The following is a 15311-nucleotide window of genomic DNA, read 5'->3' as shown; positions in this document are numbered from 1 at the left end:
TTGCTGAACAAGGAACCGAAACGGAAGTGAACCGTTATTGGTGCATTGGAAAATGCGATAACTCACCGGAAAACAAGCTCTAAGGATCGATGTAATGGTGATATTATTTTGTTCTATATAGTTTAGGGGCTTCTTGATGCTGACTTGATGAGACAGATATACATAGACATTGAATAGTCTTATCCTAGCTACTATGCGTCTGTCACAAGGTAAACATTATTGAATACGTTGCCACTAACGCAGAAGTGTTTAAACAGGATTATTGCGTTATAAATCTTCAATTGAGGTAGAATGCTGCTTCTGATTTTAATAGATGTCGACGAGCCTGGCCGGAGGAAAGACCATGCGACCTTATCAGTGGCGTTGACGAAGACGGAAACCAGCGACTTCCTTCGTGAAATCTAAACACGCTCAAATCAAACACTGCAGAAAGTCGTTGTCACTTTCCCCTCTGCTTATCAGTTACTCCAAGGTCCTCTATGAGCAGTGTATTTGCACTGGTTTGCCCAAAACATTTGCACAAGAATTCCGATTTCACACATCACAAGTAGAACCTGTACACTCCTCAGAGCTATACCTTATCATTTAGGCCTGAGGAGGAACAAACCAATCTCGTAAGGTGTCGACAACTCTCGAAGGCTCTACATCACCACCACTTCTCACACAGAACCCGTTCAGGTCTGAGATTCAACCCGCTCTTCGATGTGAGGCTCTCGACCAACTCATCAGTCATGGACGGGATCCCGCAGACGTACACCAATGCATCACCGCGTTCCGCTTCGGGCCCCAAGGCTTCCGCCACGTCTTCGAGGCCCATACGGCGCCTCTTGAACGGGACGTCCATCTCGTTGCAATGTAGAACGGGCTCACCGGATGCGATCCCGGGACCGAGGCCGGTGAGGAACAACCTCATCTGGCCACGGACTTTTTCCCGGCCGAAAATAGCCGCCAGCCGCTCCATGAAGAGGATCTTTTCGGAATCGAGGAGGTTGTCCTCGCCAGACTCTTCTGGCGGCGACGCCGACGACGGCACCTTTGTCGAGTACATGAACTGGACATCGTACGGGCAGCCGCCCTTCCCTTCAACCCCTTCAGCCAGGTGACTCACGATACTCATCAGCGGATTCACACCGACGCCGCCTGCAATGAAGACGATTCGCCGCAGGGAGGCCAAGTCAGCAATTCCCGGGGGCGGCCAGACAAAGGACCCGCCGACGCGGACCTGAATCTCTGGTTTCTTCTCTACCTGGGAGAGGTCTTCATTCTCGTCGTCGACAGGTTGTTCCCAGAGCCAAGCGGCGGCCGGGTTCGTCGGCGACTTTTGCACCGCGAGCTCGAGGTACGCGGATCTTGGTAGGACGGCCTTGGACGGCGGACTGGTGAGGGTGAAGCCCCCTGCCTTGGGCACGCCGGGGACGTAGGTGTCCAGCCATTGGCCTGGGAGGAACTGTTTTCCCGCAATGAGTAAGTCACATCGGATCAAGAGCCTGGCCAAGTGAGAGGTAAACCGGGAGCCACGGCCAGAGGCGGGGACATTTCCGCGCAATGTAAGTCGCGTATGTAAACCTCATCCTTTGAAGGCGGCAGGAAATTGTGGATGCCGAACGTACCTCAATCCTCGATCCCTCCTTTACCCCAAGCCGGAAGAGACGGATTTCTTCGTTTACGGCATTGACTCTGACAAGTGTAACGCTGTGCAATGTCTGTCTTTCTTCATGAGCACATAAGTACTGCTGACAGCATGACAGCTTGGAGGTGGGCGGCTTCCTACAGAATCCCGGGGTTGAGCCGCCGTGCGCTCGGTATGCGACGTCGACGTTTCCCCCACCTCCTTGCCCATATTTTGAAAAGTGTAGGTATATGCACGAGCTTGAGGAGGGCGAATGAGGAAACGACTATGTTTGATGGCGAGGAAGCTTGTACGCGGTTGATACATCTGATTTCTGGAATTGATGTTGGCCCCGCTATCAGAGGTAGGTGGGATGGATGGATGGATGGGTGGATGCCTGCACCGAGGTCGGTGAGCTTGGTGAAGTGTGTACATTCCATTGTCCCGCACTTGGCCAAGCACTACAACACAACGACAACGACGCATAGGTAGAAATTGCTACGTCAACACCAGAGCTATATATGTTATGTCATCACGGGTCAAATTCAGTAAGAAGCAGGTGGTTTCAACGACGGTGTGCTTTTAATTGCCCCCAATCTTTCATCCTCGCAGATCTTTCTATTTTTCAATACGCTTGCCTTGTCATCGTAAGCATACAAGTCCACGCCACCGCCCGAAGAGAACATGCGCCAAATCAGGACGGCTCGGTCCAGTTCACCTGGTCCATCACTTCTCCGGCAGACGAATGCCCGTACCCAATCCTCAGACGCAGTCGCAGCGGCTGCGAGAAAGTTAGCAATCTGATAAAAAAGTACAAAAGCAAAGAGGGGGAAGAAACATACTCCCTTGGCTCCAGACACAATCATTCTCTGGGTGGCTTCGGCGCCAGGACCAACATCCGTGCTCGAAATGGCCATGAGCTGCAGCTTCTGCGTCTTGGGAACAGCTGCTTGTAATCCCACGTTCGACAAAGGACCGGGGCCTGAGTTTCTGAAGCGACCGATAACCTGAACAAGACCCTCGGCATTGCGCTGGATCTGGAAGCTAACGTTGAGACCATTGTTGTCGTAGACAGGAAGGCCTGCGGGTGCCTGCGGGGCGGCCTGCGCCTGGGGCGGAGGGGTTGCCACGGCGGACATGGAAGACATCAGGTCCATGTTCGAGCCACCCATAACTGGTACAGGAGAGCCCACGGGCTGGGCAGGACCTTGGGAGAAGAGGTCCATGATAGAGGCTGCCTGGGATTGTTGCGGGCCAGGAGATGTCGATGTAGGGGGCGATGAGGTACCGCCCAGAATGTCGGCGAGAAGGTCGGTGTTAGAGGCGCCACCGGCGGCAGGAGTAGTTGTTGGAGGGGTGTCCATAAGGTCGAATAGGAGATCCTGCTCGGTTGGCTTGACGACCCTCGATTTCCTGTTGGCGGCCTTGGCCTTCTTTGTGGTGGTCGCCGCGCCCAGTACGCGGGATTCCTCCTTGATTTGAGGAGGCGGCATCTTCTCAAGAACGCCAGAGCGGATTTGGTCGTACGAGAACAAGTTGGTGTACTCAACAGCTCTTTGCTGAACCTCAACATCCAAACTTGTCTGGTGGACTTCAAGCAGCCGGCGGATGCGATCCAGTTGCGCAGGATCCGACAATCTCGTCGTGAGCTTAACGAGCGCCGTCACGATGTACTCGGTCGAAACTTGGGTTGCGTGGTTGCTGTTGAGGATAGTCGTGAACAAGTCGATGAGTTCGTGCTGCTTAACCTCACGAACCAGTTCTTCCTCTTCATATTGCCCACCTCTCAATAGGGCATCGCCGTACTCGCCGATACACCACGCTCCAGCTTGTGTAAGACTCTCCTGCGTAATATCCTTCTTCAAGTTGATATAAAGCTTCTGAACGGCGTAGGTCTGCAGTTCAGGGGTAGTGGCCACCAGTCGGATAAATGATGACATGATAGGCTCCTTAACATAATTGCCGGCGAGCGTCAACACTCGCAACATTGTGTCGACGTGCCAGCGCTTGTTCGGTGCAAATTTGTCGGCAGCAATGCCTATTTGACTGGTCATGGTAGGCTTGAACTCATTGTCGGCGACCTCCAAGAATGCAAGCAACTCCCGAATGAGGACCCGCACGTTGCTCTCGTTGATGAGCGTAAAGCTGAGTTCGAGCGCTCGCCTCCTGATGCTGATATCCGGGTCTCTCAAGCACTCCAAAATGGTGTTGCGATGTCTCTGGACAGCGTTTGGCTCGATGGCGACCACCTTGATAAGAGTGTTGAGCGCAACGTAACGGATGTTGTTATCACGGTTGGACAGGAACTTGCCCAGAATATTGACACCGAGTACGCGAAGACCAGAATCCGCCTCGATATCGAGGATCGTGAGGACGGCCTCATACAAGATGGAGTTTCCGACGTTCTTGGAGGAGTCCGTATTTGTCGCAACCTGTGCCAGAATATCGTTGATCTGCTCACTGACATGTGCGTCGCCCGTAGCCAAGGCCCTCAAGAAGCGGAGGATCTTGACTTGCACAAACGGATCGCTGATACCTGTGACGTCATGCTCGGGAGCATATCCAGAGGTTGCGAGAGCCTTCAGTGTCTTGACCAGGTTCGGTACAAAGATTTTGAACTTCTCGACAATGTCCTCATCACCATCCGCATCTTCTTCTTCGTCGGCCTCGCAGAAGCTGGTTGCCAGGGTCAAGCCACACAGCTGGACGCCGTGGTTTCGGTCGGCCAGCAGGTTGCTGACCTTGTCGACGAAGTGCTCTTTCAAGTCTGGGACCTTGCGACATATCCGCATGGCACAGAGCGCCGTCTTCCTTCGAATATACGGGTTCGATGTGTTGACGCAGGCTTCGACTTGCTGGAACAGGTCTCGCGACATCTCAATGGAGGCGATGTTACCCAGGGTGCAAAGGGCCAGACCGACGACATACTGATTCGAGTGGGCGAGATCACTATTCCATATCAGCTATGGTGTCAATGGCCAAGATGTGTTGCCGGGCCTTACTTCTGTAGTGAGTTTGTCACAAGCGTCAAGACCTCCTGGTTTTCGTCAAGCAGCAAGCTGGTAGCGAGATGTCCCAGTCGCTTGTCGGCAAATCGTGGAGAGGCCAGCAGCTTCAGACATTCGATCTGACCAAAATGTGTTCTCTCACCGAGGGTAAAAAGGTATAGGAGCTTGGCGACATTGTTCCGCCTAGTGATTAAACGTCAGCCCCGATCCGTGGTGGGTTTTCTTTCGGGGTCATAATCCATTGCGCACCTCACGCTGTGGTCGCCGCTCTCTTCTCTGAAGCTTGCTCGGATGGAGGCGCTCTCTTTCTGAATAACGGCTCGTTCGTCGGCGATGGTCTTGGCGGCGCGAACGTTGCGGATGAACTGCTTCACTGGAGTGTCACCTAGGTCAGCTCCAGGCCACCGTCACAGGTACAGAGGGGCTTCATCATACAAGAACTCATGTTGGGCGACCGGGGGAATGGGCCCGCGGAGGGCCTTGGACAGGTAGTTGGGTCCTGGAGGAGAGAAATGCACGGAGGGGGTTGCAAGCTCGTCGAGAGCTCTCGAAAGGGCGAGTCGCGATTATCGAGGAGGTCTTTGAGGGTCGTGTTCCGGTAGACTTGCTAAGGACCGACGAATAGACCAGATAGACGGGGCCAAGGATGTCAGGCCCGGCGGGTTGAGCGACATGCATCCGTGGCCTGGCATTGGAGGTGCACCGTGCAGCGCCGTCACAGGTGTGGGGCCGACGTGTGGACTTGGCCCTACATTTCAGGCGCAAACGAATTATGTGGTACTTCAAAGGCCATTGACCTTTGATAGGGGGCTTTAGGGGTCCTTCAGCGTGTCGTGTAGTACCTTACCTTACGGATACTGTACCTTAAGGTGCTTAGCTGGCATCCGTGTTTCTAAGCTAATGGGATCTTGGCTTGTGTGCCTGGGCTTCACCACCAAGATAACACCTCATGTTCCCGAGTCTTGTAAGACCTGAAGAGCTTCCAACCCGGTCTTTCCCTTGCTACATCCGGTTCACATTTTATTCAGTCCATAGTCCCAACTTAGACTCTGAATATCAATTCCCTAGAAGCAGCATTGACGATGCGTCGTGCAGCTTGTTGTCAACCTCACGTGCACTATACCAAGATAGTCCAGACCATCTAAGCAGCAGATAGTCACGACAACGGATGGCAGTTCAAGGTTTGCTTCACTATACGATACGCACACTTGGAACATCTAGAGGGGCGGATCGGGGCGGTGCCTGCAGCCCTGCCAAGCTAGATTGCTCTGCCGGCCTAGCTCTCTGGCTCAGCATGTACCAGGTCATGGATAATACGTGTGGCACAACGTGATCGTCTATCCATCTTCATGACTCCGTCCTTTGATGAACAAGCTTACACAGTGCCTCTGTTGCCCGCTGTCATTATCAGCCTGGGTGCAACAGACTACTTTGCCCACCCAGCGAGTGCTCAACGCGGTCATTGGCGTCATATTTCAGCATGTGATGCTCGCCGCGGAGAAGCCATGGCAGCATTCACGCGCCTGGTACCAAATCATAAGCATCGTCAAGCTTCGCAATTGCACTTGATGAAATCGCCGGGTTGATTGACTTTTGCATTCGCCGCCCTGGAGGAGACCCCCTTCTAAGCGTAACTCCCGTGTCATTCAGAATGTGTCTTGTGTCTGTGTCGGTGTAGGTGTAGGAGAGTGTGTTCGTTAAATAAGCATCGTGATAGAACGGGAATGAAACAGGCAAGCGTGCTGGCAGCGAGACGAATGCATAGAGCCCCCCTCAACCGTCCGAATATCAAACTCGTCCTTTCGCTGGTTATTCTCGTATGCCAACTCCCACGGTCTAAAAGAATACCTTCTGACCAGCCTGGCCCTTTGAAGACCGTTCGTGTCGTTTCTCGCAAGGAACAAATGCTGCGCGGCCAATGTCACCGTGAATAGGTTCGACCTACAGCCGCTCGACCAACTTGACGCCTTACTTCTGCATCATGAGTTGGACGAACTCGTTGTCTGGGAACGTGTGTTAGCAACGTGAGCAATGAGCAGCGTGAACACGGATGTCGCGTTCTTACAGTCAATGCGTCCATCGCCGTCCTGGTCAGCCTCGCGAATCATCTCATCAACCTCATCGTCGGTGAGCTTCTCGCCGATTGAAGTCATGACGTGGCGAAGCTCGGCGGCGGATATGAAGCCGTTGTTATCGCGGTCAAAGACCTTTCTCTTGTCAGCGTTGTCTACGTGCGGGTTGCACTAGCTCGTCTCACCTTGAAGGCTTCACGAATCTCCTCCTCGGAGTCGGTGTCCTTCATCTTGCGGGCCATCATGGTGAGGAACTCTGCCAGATTATTCGTCAGCGAGTCGCTTTCGTGTGCGTGATTGCCAGTGGTTATTGTGTAGACCTACCAGGGAAGTCGATCGTTCCGTTGTTGTCGGCGTCAACCTCGTTGATCATGTCCTGAAGCTCAGACTCGGAGGGGTTCTGTCCCAGGGAGCGCATGACGGTGCCGAGCTCCTTGGTTGTAATTTGTCCTGTCCGTATTCTTTAGCTCCGTGCCCTGAAATCCACATGATCAAATCTCGACAATGTCCCAATGCTGATCTCGTATCGAAGCGGTCGCGGGAGTCGAAATTGTACTGGCGCGGGGTCGAGAGAAAGGGAAAGGGGGGGACCAGGTACTGACCATCGCCGTCCTTGTCCTGTATGAATGGGTCAGCTCACATCCGAAAATACCTTTTGAGGAAAAGGAACTTCGTCCGGGACGAACTCGGAGTGACTTACAAAGAGGGAGAAGGCCTCCTTGAACTCGGAAACTTGCTCTTCGGTGAGGGAGTCAGCCTAGATTGAGGGTAGCCGTGTCAGTTCAGCTCGCCGAAAATAGCGTCGGTAGCCCCTCAGTCGCGGGGTCACCTCACGAGAGGTAGCATAAAGGCGGCATAGAGGACGGAGCTCGGAGTTTGGACAACTGACCATGGCGAATGTTGACGATGGTTTGTTGTGAGAATACGGGACTGGTTCTGGAAGCGGTCTACGTCGAATGGGGCCGTATGTTATGGAGTTGGAAGATGTTCACGAAAGTATTCGGAAGCCTTGGCCAGATTAGATGCTACTGGATGCCTTTGGGGGGTCGAGCTTTTCTGTAGTGTGCAGCTCGTGGGGAGAGATGGGGCAGACCGGGGGAGAACGTCGGGCGATAGGGGGGCCGCGGGCGTCGAAGGGTCGAAGCTGACGGGCCGCCTGCTCAGTCTGTGGCTGACCGGGACAGCCATAGGTTGCCTCGACCATTGGGCAGCGGGCGTCTTTCCAGGACGGTAGCTTCATCTCTCAGCGTGTCAAGTCACCGCGTCTCCCAGCCTGATGGGCCAATCTATGGTGCCAGGGGTCGCTGTGCACTTGGCGGTGTCACCGAACCTAAGCTACGGAGTACCTACCTACATAGTAGAGAAAGGCCCCTGAATGAAAGGATGACGGTTTGGACGGACGGTCTGGAAGGTGCCAGGTGTCCAGGCGTCCCATTACGCCCACTGTCTGGCCCACTTGTACTCCGTACCTACCTATTGCTCATCCATTGCATTCCATCTTCACCTAAATTGAGTACAGAGTGGTAGAAAAAGCTGACATAAGACACCCTGAAGCGGCGGATGCATAAAGAACAGCACACCAATTGACGTCGAGCAGTGCCGCGTCGCCAACCTAAGGTAGGTAAGGTACCTAAGGCAAGGTACCTAGCTGGGTAGGTACCTGAAGGTTCCTTACAGAGTCCCTCTTAGAGGCAGGTTGCCTCGACGGTACGGAGCCATTGGGATTTGGCCCGGCCCACACGCGGCTCAATCCGCAGACAACTGAATAAGACCCGTGGACCTGACGCAATCCGTCCCCATTGCCAAAGGCTCCCATCCTGGCATGCGATACCTGTCCATTTCATCAGCGAGTTAATGCAAGCTAGTCGGCGCATCTCTACACAGGGTGGCATAATCAACCAACACCACCACTACCACCACATACTTCAACTCACTTTACCTTTTCATCCTATCACCTTGACTTGTGATCCAAGAGCTTCCCTACGTATCCGTGCTTGTCTTTTGTTGAGGGCTTGACTTGGCTATCTTCCAAATTAACCACAAATCAATCGCTTTCTGCTAATTAATAATTGCGACCCGAAGCTGAAAGCCGGCCAGACCTGGGATCTTTACCGGTATTAGAGAGCTGAACCAATTCCGCCCTTGGCACAACTAAATCATCTAATCTAACGTACATTTCCCAAAAGACTCCCTCGACCACACAACATCCACGTCGCCGCAACCTTGTGCTCGACCAACGCCAATGGTGTCCTGTTCCGTAATTGCGACCTCTCGTTCATGACGGCGACCCTGAGCGGCCCGCGCAGCGAGCGACAAAGGACACCAGGCTGAGCAGCGCCATTGCGGCCTACTCTGGCGTCCGCTATGTGGCGAGACCGCACGAATCTGTACGTTTAGTCGCCCTTGTTCGCTCTCACAATGCCCGCATCGTCTTCACCTGGGCTACTCTGCCTTCAGTTTGCTGGACGGGAACCAAGATCGATTACTGATTTGCTAACAACGCATTCCGACCTCCAGCTACATTTCCTATCGGCAGTCGTACGCGCACCACCCGACAAAACGGACAAAGTACAGCGGTAGCGCGGCCGGTGGGAATGGCTTCGGCGATAGCTTCCCGGGGAACACCAGCTATGCCAGCGGCAACGACGACACGCGCGGCCTTCTCTCGGCCGGCGCCTTCGAAGATGATGGCGACGCCGTCATAGAGATGGACCTCCTACCCCCACGCTGGGCCGACATATCCGACGAGATCACCGACCTCCTCGCCGATATTGCTACCAGGAGCCAGGCCCTCGAGCGCCTGCACCAGAAACACGTACTGCCGGGGTTCAACGATGAGGATGCGAAAAAGGCCGAGGAGCGGGAAATTGAGAGGCTCACGCAGCAGATCACAAAGGGGTTTCACGACTGCCATGGTTGCATTCAACGGGTTGAGCAGATGGTGAGGGACTCGAAGCATTCTGGAACGATTACCAGCGCGGAGGAGACCATGGCAAAGAACATCCAGATATCCCTGGCTTCGCGGGTGCAGGAAGCCAGCGCGCTCTTCAGAAAGAAGCAAAGCGCATACTTGAAAAGTCAGTACCGCGGGATATAAAAGGAGAAAATGGTACGCTAACAATATGCGTAGAACTACGCGGGATGAGCGGTCTCAGCACAGGCGGCGTAGGCGTGCCAGGCGAAAGGGGATCAACACCTCAGCCCTTCAACTCGTACCTCGACCCGTCCATGGTCGAGTCGGACGCCGACAGGTCCTTCTCACAATCGACGCTCCAAGCAACGCAGCAAAAGCTCCTGCAGTCCAACGACGCGGCCATCATCCAACGCGAGCGCGAAATCGAGGACATTGCACAGGGCATTATCGAGCTCGCCGACATATTCCGCGACCTGCAGAACATGGTCATTGACCAGGGCACCATGCTGGACAGGATAGACTACAACGTGGAACGGATGACTACCGACGTAAAGGGGGCCGAGAAGGAGCTCGTCATCGCCGACACGTACCAGAAGAAGACGACCAAGCGCAAGATTATCCTGCTTCTCCTCCTCATTATCGCGGGTATGATCATCCTGTTGGTCATCAAACCCAAGAAACGCGGAGGCGGTGACGACGAGTGAAGAAATCCAAATGGGCACTTCAATGAAGAGACGAAGAAGTTGGTGTAAGCTAAATGTATGAATTTTCTTATTTTAGAACAAATGTCTAGCGATTATGGAATCCATCATCGACCTGCAATGATAATTAAGATCATCCAGCGTCGCTGTGTCTTGGGCATGGGTGTTATTTATTACATGGTGTTACAACAGGCGAACTGCTCTCGCGGCAGCAGTCAGTGTCCTCTCCTTTGCTTCCCCCGTGCATCCATCATAAGGTCTTGTAATTCTGCAACGTCTGGCAAAAGCCTACGTCCAGCCGCCTTGTTAAAAAGCTCCCGAATGCTGTTCAACGGGGGCAATCGCGCCTGCACCCTGGGCGCGCCGTTGGCTTGGGCTAGGTACGTCCGAGCCAGGCACTTGACGACCTCCTCCTGGACAACAGACGTTCGGAACGGAATGCCTCGATCATTCAGTGCCGCGAGCAATCGCACGCCCCGAGCGAGGGAGAACCCACCGCCTGGTACCTCCTTATTCGCGGGGAAATCCCCCGCAGGATCGAGGCATCGCAACCCGCCGGCCTTGAATCCCCAACGGGCAATGGCGGCGTGTAGAGCAGGGTTATCAAAGATTCGGCGCATCGGGTGCTGCTCATGGGATATGGGCAAGTCTGTCGGGACAAAAACGTTTCTAGTCGAGCTCTCTACACACAGAGGCGGTGCATCCAGCGGATGGACCGGAAGCAGTCCGGCATTAGAGATGCAAAGATGCCGGTGCGTGTCCAATATGCCAAGGCTGATGTCCTCCAACACATCGAAGCGACCAAATTTGCCGAGTCCGAAGAGTACCTTCTGCCAGTAGCGCGAATGTAGAGGCTTTTGCAACAGCGTCAGGCGTGTAAGGAAGGCGATGGCCGTGGAAAACGCCTCCTGGTTGGATGTCGTCGTTTTTGGATTCCACGGCAAGGGATCGAGAAGACTCGCGCAGATGTGTTGTATCGTTGATGCGTGGACCCCGATGTCCATCGTTCGCATTTCATCCAGCAAAGCCAAAGCTTGTTTGAACCTCCCTTCGTCGACGAGATGGTGCAACAAGACGTTCGACGTGGAGTCGACCGAATCTTCCACCATTGCGGGCTGGACGGACAGCAAGAGCCGGTGTGTCTTCCAGTCTCCCTCATCAAAGGCCTTGTCACGGATGCTGGCAAGCATCGCAGGGTCGTCGAAGACGTCTGGGTGTATGTCGGTATGCAGCAATTCCGCGAGCAGCTCGTCCTCGTTATTCTCGGCGAATCGTTTCAGCACCCACGCGTAAGCTGAGTGTCCAATGCCAATATTCACTGCTCGTAGCTGTTCGATCCGGGCCAAGACCCCTTTGGCTGTCGGTTCGCGCAAGGCAATCGACTGGAGTGACAGAGGGCCGATGTGGTGCACCCCGAGGGCATGAACAGCATGAATTGCAAAGTCAAGAGGCACCCAAGAACTTGCAAACCACCGCGCTCCAAGTTTATCACTGTGCTGTCTTCCCGGAGGCCCACTCTCATCGCCATGTGTGTCATGAATGGCATCCCACAATGAGTCGTCCTGGGCGTCCCAGTAGGCCTTGGAGTTCAAGCCAATGACGACCTGTTCCTCTAGTTCAAGGGTGATGGTTGGGTAGTAACGGGCAAGAAACCTCAAATACGGCTGTGACTCGATATTCGGTGGGGGTAGATCGTCGTGGTGTATGAACGCATGACGCCATCCGGCGCATTGTTGAGAAAGGCCGCGTTCGTAGAGGAGGGGGATGATCTCATTGTATAACCCGCGGTGTATGGCTGTCAGATACAGAGCTTGTAATACCTGTTGCATGTCGGGGTCGCTGGTAGCCGCGAATTCTCGTAATAAGGCACCGAAGGCTTCCTGTCCGGGGTCAAAGTTCGGCATCAGACGCATGTGCCACTGCAGTGCTCGCCGGTACTGGCCCTTCCGAAGACAGTACGAGACTGTGGTCAGGTATAACGACGGCCATTGGGCAGAGTTATCATGAAGGAGACGCTCTGCGAATAACGCAACGTCCTTGAGCCTGTCCTCGTCGTGGAGGACGTTTTCCAGAATGATGCCCCATAATGATTTTGCTTCTTCGCTCGTCACGTCCCTCCATGACCTGCGCCGTTTCACAGCCTCCCAAACAGCAAGGACGCCGCCTCTCCCCTGTTTTTGCTTTGCGGCAACAAGTACGCTGAGCCAGAGCGAAGGATCATCTTCGTTCTCCGGTATTCCGCCGAGTTCAATATCGGATTTATCGGAAAGCCAGATGCCTCCTTCTGGGTCGATGTTGGTGCCGGAATCGGGTTCTCGTTGTATGAGACGACCTCGAGTGGTTCGAGGTTGAAGAATGCCTGGTCTCGATCCCAAACGCAGACTATCTGAAGGTTTCGGCGGACTGTCCGTTTTGGTGGTCGTGCTGCTCAAGTCGCGGGCATTGACGACTGGGTGCAGTGAAGTTGGGCTACATCTTGGAAGACTAGATGCGCGCGGGTCAAGGTTGGGAGCGCGTAACGAGTGTTTCGAGGTAGCGAAGCTTCTGCGTGAATTTCTCAGTAACGCTGGGACTGTTTGTCGAATCGCGCCGAGTCCTTGATGTGATTGCCGCCGGCCGAGGCATGCTGCTCTATTCAAGTGACAGAGGCATTGCGAGGCCAATTGCATTGCCCCGCGTGAAGAACCAGCAAAGCACAATTGCGTCGAGACGGGGCATTAAGCATAGCAGCTGGCACATTGAACGAAAGCTAAGGTTCGGTGGCGGGCTGCATCGCGAGGCTGAATCTGCAGGAGGGATCTAACAATTGCAAGCTTGGAGGAAATTCAGATCTGGGCCAAAAAGTTCCCAAGCAATATCCATCCGTCAACCGAATTGAGCTCCGCGCCATTCGTCGGTGTGTACCTAGAAAGCGGGCCCTGCTGAGTCAGTCGGGAGCCTTTCGGCCCACGCAAGGCATGAGCCCATCTTCCTGATTGCTCCGTCCGTCCTTCAAAGCCGACATACGAGAAAGCCTTCGAAGCTGTAAACCACCACAAATCCGAAGTCAATCGCAATTGAATCGATCAAAATGGGGTACGTGCCTTTTAAGTAGACGAGAGACCGACCGGCGGTCGACGGAACGCTGTCGCCGTCAATCGCCGTCCATGTCGAAGTCGAGAACAATTATCATACGAGGGCATTTCTGACGTCCACACAGTATCGTCGACGCGAAGAACAAGGTCCCCGACCTCCAGAAGTTCTACCAGGCCGCCTACAAGGACCACACCCGTGTCTGGAAGATTGTATGTCGAATTGACTCTGGATATGCGCAATTGGCGCCTGCACCGACGGACGGACGCTGACTCGATAACCGCAGAACCCTCGCTCCCGCTGGTACATGATCCCCTACGTTACCCTTCTGTGGGGATCTCTTGGTGGTATGTTTGTTACTTGCTCGAAAACTCATAAGGACGAATACTCACATCCAGCAGTCTCCTTCTACGGCATGGGCCGCAAGGTCCTCGGCTACAATACTTACTTCGGCAAGGAATAGACGCTGCTCGCGATGGATACCACCCCGTAGCGAGAGGCTCGGGAAAGGACTGTATGATTCGTAGGGCGACCAATAGACCAAATGGGCTTCACTAGGCCATTCTTCCTTAGTGACATGTTGACAAAAACCGAGAAACGTAATGACGTCGATCGTGGGAGTTCTCCTTTTTGACTATGCCTGTCAAAATAATCAAATGGCCAACCTTTTCCCGCTCCGTTCATTAGGCAGAAAAGGTCATCTAGAATACACATGCGCATCGGCACCGTAAGTAACGTCAAAATCTAGTGCTTGAGCGTCACCCAACCCTCTTGGACAGCTACAGCCGCTCCTCTCATTCATCTTTCATTCGCAGCATCTAGTAGCCGCTGGCTCCAGGTGCCTTCTCGTCCTTCTTCAGACTGATGAGGAGCTCGCGGAAGCGCTCCTTGCCGGAGCCGGAGGCGCCACCCTTAGAGCCCTTTCCGCTGACATCGACCAGCTTCGCGATTCTCTCCCAGCTCGTGCCGCCAGAGACAGTATCCTCACGGCTGGCGAGGAACTTCTCAGCATCCTTTTGCGTCTGGGCAATGCCCTTCTCCTTCTTGGCGTTGTAGTTGTTATAGAAATCGTCAATGTTCTCTCTGGCTTCCTTAATCGTCTCCTCACGCTGCTGGGCGAATTGCTGTGCCCGCTTCTCGTTCTGCGCATCTCTCTTCTCGCGCCACTCACGGATGACCGCGGGCTCCTCTTCCTCCTCGACGAAGGCATTGTAGCCAGAGTTGTAGTTTACGCTAGGAGCAGCGGTGATGCCAGCGCCGGGAATCTCGCCAGTGATGGCCTATATATTCATCTGTTAGATGGTTCGTGGGGCGAAACTGTGGAATGACGAACCTCGTTCTGGGCAAGGTCTGGGAATTGCGACTCGAATGTCGACTCCTCGCTGATGACGTTTCCGCTACCTCCACCTCCAAGGAGATCATCGTCACCCGCTCCAAAGGCGATGGCATCATCACCGGTAGCAAACTGATCGGCATCGTCACCAAGAAGCGCCTTCTCGCGGGCAAGGAAGTCGTCGGTAGATGGTTCGGCGCCGGTATCCTTGATGTCGGTTTGGGCTGAATGCAATCTGTCAGCCTGAGGAAGCACATTTGCGCTAAGACTACCTACCACCCGAATCGAAATCCTCTAGCGAAGGGAATCTGTCGGCCATTTTGATGTCTGGATTGTGGGTTGTTGAAGAATAGGAAAGATGGGCAGGTTGTCGACGTGGCTGCTGGGGATCAGATGCCAAGGAGCCGATTGGGATAGAATTCCACCCAGAAATAAAGCTGTACAGCCTGGTTGTCAATAACGGAGTTTTCTTCCTGGAGACACTTGAATGCAATCGCGGCTGTAGGCTTGCAGAAATAAGTTGAGGTGAAGTATGGAATGTAAGGTACCTTTGATATGTGATAGGGACAACGGGAGGTTACCTTGAATGGGATGTCTCGTGG

General features: G+C 53.9%; 6 protein-coding genes across 6 annotated transcripts; 2 read left to right on the top strand and 4 right to left on the bottom strand.

Annotated features, from left to right (window-relative positions):
• Positions 1–646: 646 nt before the first annotated feature.
• On the bottom strand, positions 647–5000 carry CABS01_01425 (uncharacterized protein; the record flags this gene model as incomplete). Its single annotated transcript, XM_060534805.1, has 6 exons — positions 647–1447; positions 1611–1767; positions 2180–2409; positions 2452–4558; positions 4612–4800; positions 4867–5000. Coding segments are annotated over 6 exons (3618 nt in total), but the record flags the coding sequence as incomplete, so codon positions are not given.
• Positions 5001–6585: 1585 nt separating this feature from the next.
• Positions 6586–7581, bottom strand: CABS01_01424 (calmodulin; the record flags this gene model as incomplete). Its single annotated transcript, XM_060534804.1, has 7 exons — positions 6586–6620; positions 6683–6824; positions 6875–6945; positions 7014–7139; positions 7292–7307; positions 7390–7446; positions 7519–7581. The coding sequence occupies 7 exons, from the start codon at positions 7579–7581 to the stop codon at positions 6586–6588; spliced, it is 510 nt and encodes a 169-aa protein (XP_060397993.1).
• A 1472-nt stretch (positions 7582–9053) lies between these two features.
• Positions 9054–10307, top strand: CABS01_01423 (SNARE domain-containing protein; the record flags this gene model as incomplete). The annotated part of the gene is made up of 3 exons (XM_060534803.1): positions 9054–9076; positions 9207–9766; positions 9820–10307. 3 exons carry the CDS (start codon positions 9054–9056, stop codon positions 10305–10307), a joined length of 1071 nt encoding a protein of 356 aa, XP_060397992.1.
• A 212-nt stretch (positions 10308–10519) lies between these two features.
• Positions 10520–12973, bottom strand: CABS01_01422 (pentatricopeptide repeat domain-containing protein; the record flags this gene model as incomplete). The annotated part of the gene is made up of 1 exon (XM_060534802.1): positions 10520–12973. The coding sequence occupies one exon, from the start codon at positions 12971–12973 to the stop codon at positions 10520–10522; it is 2454 nt and encodes an 817-aa protein (XP_060397991.1).
• Positions 12974–13374: 401 nt separating this feature from the next.
• On the top strand, positions 13375–13839 carry CABS01_01421 (uncharacterized protein; the record flags this gene model as incomplete). The annotated part of the gene is made up of 4 exons (XM_060534801.1): positions 13375–13379; positions 13504–13588; positions 13663–13723; positions 13778–13839. The coding sequence occupies 4 exons, from the start codon at positions 13375–13377 to the stop codon at positions 13837–13839; spliced, it is 213 nt and encodes a 70-aa protein (XP_060397990.1).
• Positions 13840–14194: 355 nt separating this feature from the next.
• On the bottom strand, positions 14195–15028 carry CABS01_01420 (clathrin light chain; the record flags this gene model as incomplete). The annotated part of the gene is made up of 3 exons (XM_060534800.1): positions 14195–14656; positions 14710–14933; positions 14986–15028. The coding sequence occupies 3 exons, from the start codon at positions 15026–15028 to the stop codon at positions 14195–14197; spliced, it is 729 nt and encodes a 242-aa protein (XP_060397989.1).
• Positions 15029–15311: the final 283 nt, after the last annotated feature.

The sequence above is a fragment of the Colletotrichum abscissum genome (genome assembly GCF_030869225.1).
Source record: "Colletotrichum abscissum strain IMI 504890 chromosome Unknown Scaffold_3.1, whole genome shotgun sequence".
NCBI classification, from domain to species: Eukaryota; Fungi; Ascomycota; class Sordariomycetes; order Glomerellales; family Glomerellaceae; genus Colletotrichum; species Colletotrichum abscissum.
Note: the sequence above shows the minus strand (reverse complement) of the source record. Positions and strands in the feature narration are given on the sequence as shown.